At 38.5% G+C, this 4,189-nt stretch overlaps 1 protein-coding gene across 1 annotated transcript; it reads right to left on the bottom strand.

The window, feature by feature from the left end:
- Positions 1 to 1,663: 1,663 nt before the first annotated feature.
- LOC121421921 lies at positions 1,664 to 3,250 on the bottom strand. The gene has a single exon (XM_041616721.1). It carries the CDS (start codon positions 3,248 to 3,250, stop codon positions 1,664 to 1,666), a length of 1,587 nt encoding a protein of 528 aa, XP_041472655.1.
- Positions 3,251 to 4,189: the final 939 nt, after the last annotated feature.

The raw sequence follows: 4,189 nt of genomic DNA, 5'->3' as shown, positions 1-4,189 counted from the left end.
CTAGTACAAAAGGATTATATATCTCATTAAAATGACTTTGCGAGCACCAGGAATACTGAACACAGGCCTTATGGCCTACGCAAATCATGTTTCATAAAGTTATGAAAAAATATTTTTCATGTAATATGATATAGCATAACAATAATTTCTTCTTCATCCACTATACGTTTCTCTTTCTTTCTCCCTCTTTTTGTCCGTCCCCCGGTTTTTTTTTGCCAGCCGATGGGGGGAGGGGGCACGTGCCCCTGATGTCCCCCCCCCCCCCGTAGTTACTCCTCTGACTACGAAGAATACAATGTTTGCAAAGTTTTTATATGTATGTAGAAATGTCCTTTACACAGGAGAAAAGTCTTGTGAATGTTCATATTACAAAAAGAGATTGACACAGAAGAGTCATTTACACATGCCTTTAAGCACACAGGTGAAGTGTTATTATATGAAGGTTACAGATCGATAGTCCGCGATGTGTGTAGAATTATGATCAGGATATAGTGAGTGTGGCTGCCTCACTTAACACGAGATGCTAAGTAAGGAGTTTCGGTCGAGTTCGAAGGGGGGTTCGAAGAACAATGCACTCCAAAAGAAACTTATTCCGAACAGAGAGAATTACCGATGACGATTCGAATTTAATTGCAAATCTCTCATGTAACATCAAGTAAAGTAGATACAGAATCTACTTAGTAGTACTTAGTAGGTAGTAGTTACATAATTATGTAGTTACTGATGTAGGTAGATAGAATACAATTGGAGGCTTTGAACTGTTGAAACTGAATCGAAGGTATCGAAAGATCGAACGAAATATTTGAGGTGTCTAAAATATGATGTTAACTCGCTGGCTTTCCGAAGTGTAATGACTTGGCTTTCTCAAAAAGCTAAAAACCCAAGCCAAGCTCTACCAGTACAAGTTGAAACTATAGAAAAGGGGGGCTGCACAAACTGAAAGGGGGTCATTGTTCTACAATTACTGTGGCCAAGTTTGTGTACTAAGGGTCTGAAGGTCCAGACAATTGCTCCTCTGGGAATGAATAGAACCTTCACAGAGAACATAGTTCTCTTTAATCAGAGTGTCTAGTTCTTATAACACTGAAATATGTACAAGTATATATCTACTACATGTAAGCATACTGAATACTATATGAAAAGCTTTATGTACAAGAAAATATTATATATGCCTACTAGATATATATTCCAATTAGACTAATTTCAATATCTAAACATGATCAAAATCTGTAGACTGAAAGCAAGTTATAAGATATTATGGACAAACACTAAATTAATATCATTTTAAGAATGAAAAACTTAATTAATCAAAAACATGTAAATATAAAATTATAACGTAAATTTTTTTTTACGTAAATGTTGAAACAAATTTTGTCACGAGTATCAAAATAAAACAGCTGGCGCTTTTAACACAAAAAGCAACGATACAATAGTTAGAATCAACTGACTTGAGCGAAAATATGAAAGTAGATTATGAGAGAAATAGAAAGGAGATAAAAGGTTACAGTAGTTGAGAACAAGAAAAGTAGAAATACAGAAACAATTGAAGTGAAAGTCTACTCGAGCGAACTATCAAGAGAAGAGTGGAAAAAGAAATCGCAAAGAGGAAAGACAAGAACAAAAAGTGGAAAACAAAGGCAAATAATTAAATCAAATGAAATATTCATTGTGTTGTGCTGGCTCCTTGATGGGGAATCCCTTGGTCTTCTGTGTCACTAGCTTCCGAGGTCTCTTCTTGAGACAAGAGAAGTACCAATTTGTGTACAGGTCTTTCCAGCATGGTGGGTTGTTTCTTACGCTTGCCCTGGCTATCTAACGATGAATCGGCCATGACGAGTTGGACCTTGCGCACAAGCCCATCGTTGCTAGGATACACTTTCGACACTCTTCCAAGGGGCCACTGAGCACGGTTATCATCTGCTTCTTTGGAGATGACGATATCGCCGACTTTAAGACTTTTCATTGGACGAGCCCACTTCTTTCGTGTTTGCAGGTCGGTTAGATATTCTTTCCTCCACCTCGTCCAGAACTCGTTGGTAAGATGTTGGACTCTACGCCACCATTTTCTAGCATACATGTCTGCTTTCTGGAACTTGCCGGGCGGTGGGAGGACTACCTTGGACTTCATAGTCAGGAGATGGTTAGGTGTCAATGGTTCTGGAGCATCAGACGAGCTCAGGTTCTGTGTTGTAAGAGGCCTTGAGTTGACGATCGACTCTGCTTCAGAAAGAAATGTTCTAAATGCCTCATCATCTAGTTGTTTTCCCGCAGACATCATTAGGGGTTCTAGAGCACGACGAACTGTCTGAATCTGGCGCTCCCATACTCCGCCCATGTGTGATGCATGAGGTGGATTCATTACGAAGGGAATCCAGTCAGTGTTATTTTCAACAAGATACTGCTGGATCTTGTCTTGGTCCATCTGTTTCAAGGCGTCTCGGAGCTCATTCCTAGCACCAACGAAAGCAGTTCCTCTGTCAGAGCGAATTTGTCGGACTGGTCCACGGCGATTAACAAATCTTCGAAGACAGTTGATGAAGGAACTGGTGTCGAGACTGTTGGCTGATTCCAGATGAACAGCTCTGGATGCCATGCAGGTGAACAGTGCTACATATCGCTTCACTGTGCTTCGTTTCTCGGTAATCGAGAACGGCCCAAAGTAGTCGACAGCACAGTAAGAGAATGGAGGAGCCTGTTCCAGTCTGTCTGTCGGGAGGTCTGCCATCTTCTGCTTCTCCAGAGGTCCACGAAGTCGCTTACAGGTCACACACTTGGTAATGATGGATGAGACAGCTGACGAACCACCTATCACCCAGTAACCAGCTTGACGAAGCTGATTGTGAGTCGATCCTCTGCCCATATGATTTACTTCTTCATGGTGATGCCGAATTAGAAGTGCTGTTAGATGAGCATCTCTGGGGACGATGACCGGGTGTTTCACATCGTCTGGGATATTTGCCCTCTGAATTCGACCTCCGACTCTAATTAGACCTTTGCTATCCAGAAATGGGTCTAATCGATACAATGAGCTTGTTGGCTTTATGTCATCATTTCTTCGTTTCGCAATCTGTCGATTGTTGTCATCTGACACATCCAGGTTGGTGAGTACCTCTCGCTCGCGACCAAGGTGCCTTTTCTGGATTAAGCCGAGAATTTCTAACTCTGCTTCCTGGAGGTCAGCAACGCTTAGAGATATTCTAGGTATTGGTCTCTTCAAAGATGGCGATTTTTTGAGCTTGATCTCTCTCATCTTTAGACGATGCTTGAGTCTCACGCACAAGGCTGTTACTCTCTTGGCTTGGTTCCAGCTAGAGAGATGTGATTCAATTCAATTCAATTCAAATTTATTTTCATTCTTCAAAATGATACAAATAAGTACAAAATAGATTGATTCAATTTAAATAAACAATAGCATGAACAAAATTCAATATTGGAAGAAAAAAAAATACATATTTGAAAGTAATCTAAATATAAATTAACATACATGTCAAATTAAATCAATATAATCAATATCATTAGATATAATTGAATCAACGCAATTATATATCATAAGAAGAATGGAGGGGTCCACTGAAAAGCAAAGCTTGTATAATGTGGACCCCTCAAAAAATAGATACAAGGAATATAGAAATATACGTAAAGTAATACATGAAGATAACGAAAAGGCAAGTAATAATAGTAAATAACACGAAACAACACAACACATGAACATGAGATGGACAATAGTACGATAACAACTGCCTAGAATATAGAAAGAAAATAGAGATAGGGAGAGGGATGCAAAGCTAATTTGCTGCATATAATTATATTATGTCTACACATACATACACATCAATACACGCACACACACACACATATATATATATACATATATACACACACACACACACCAATACATACACGCATACATATACACATTACACATAAACATACACACACACACCCCACCATACACACATATACAAATACACCATTACACACGCACACACACACACACACATACAATAAAAAGGTACAATATAATGTATAGACAAGATATAACTTTCAAATTTTATGTCTAACTGGAAAAAAAAAAATAATAATAAGGCTTTATGTTCTGTATAAACATAGATTAGCAAAAAATGATACAAAATTTTAGTTTAAACAGTGAATATAATTCATTAGGAAATAAGGAGCATAAATTTTAATT

This window comes from Lytechinus variegatus, chromosome 9 (genome assembly GCF_018143015.1).
Source record: "Lytechinus variegatus isolate NC3 chromosome 9, Lvar_3.0, whole genome shotgun sequence".
Lineage (NCBI taxonomy): Eukaryota > Metazoa > Echinodermata > Echinoidea > Temnopleuroida > Toxopneustidae > Lytechinus > Lytechinus variegatus.
The sequence above is the reverse complement of the archived record's forward strand: the minus strand, read 5'-3'. Positions and strand labels throughout refer to the sequence as shown.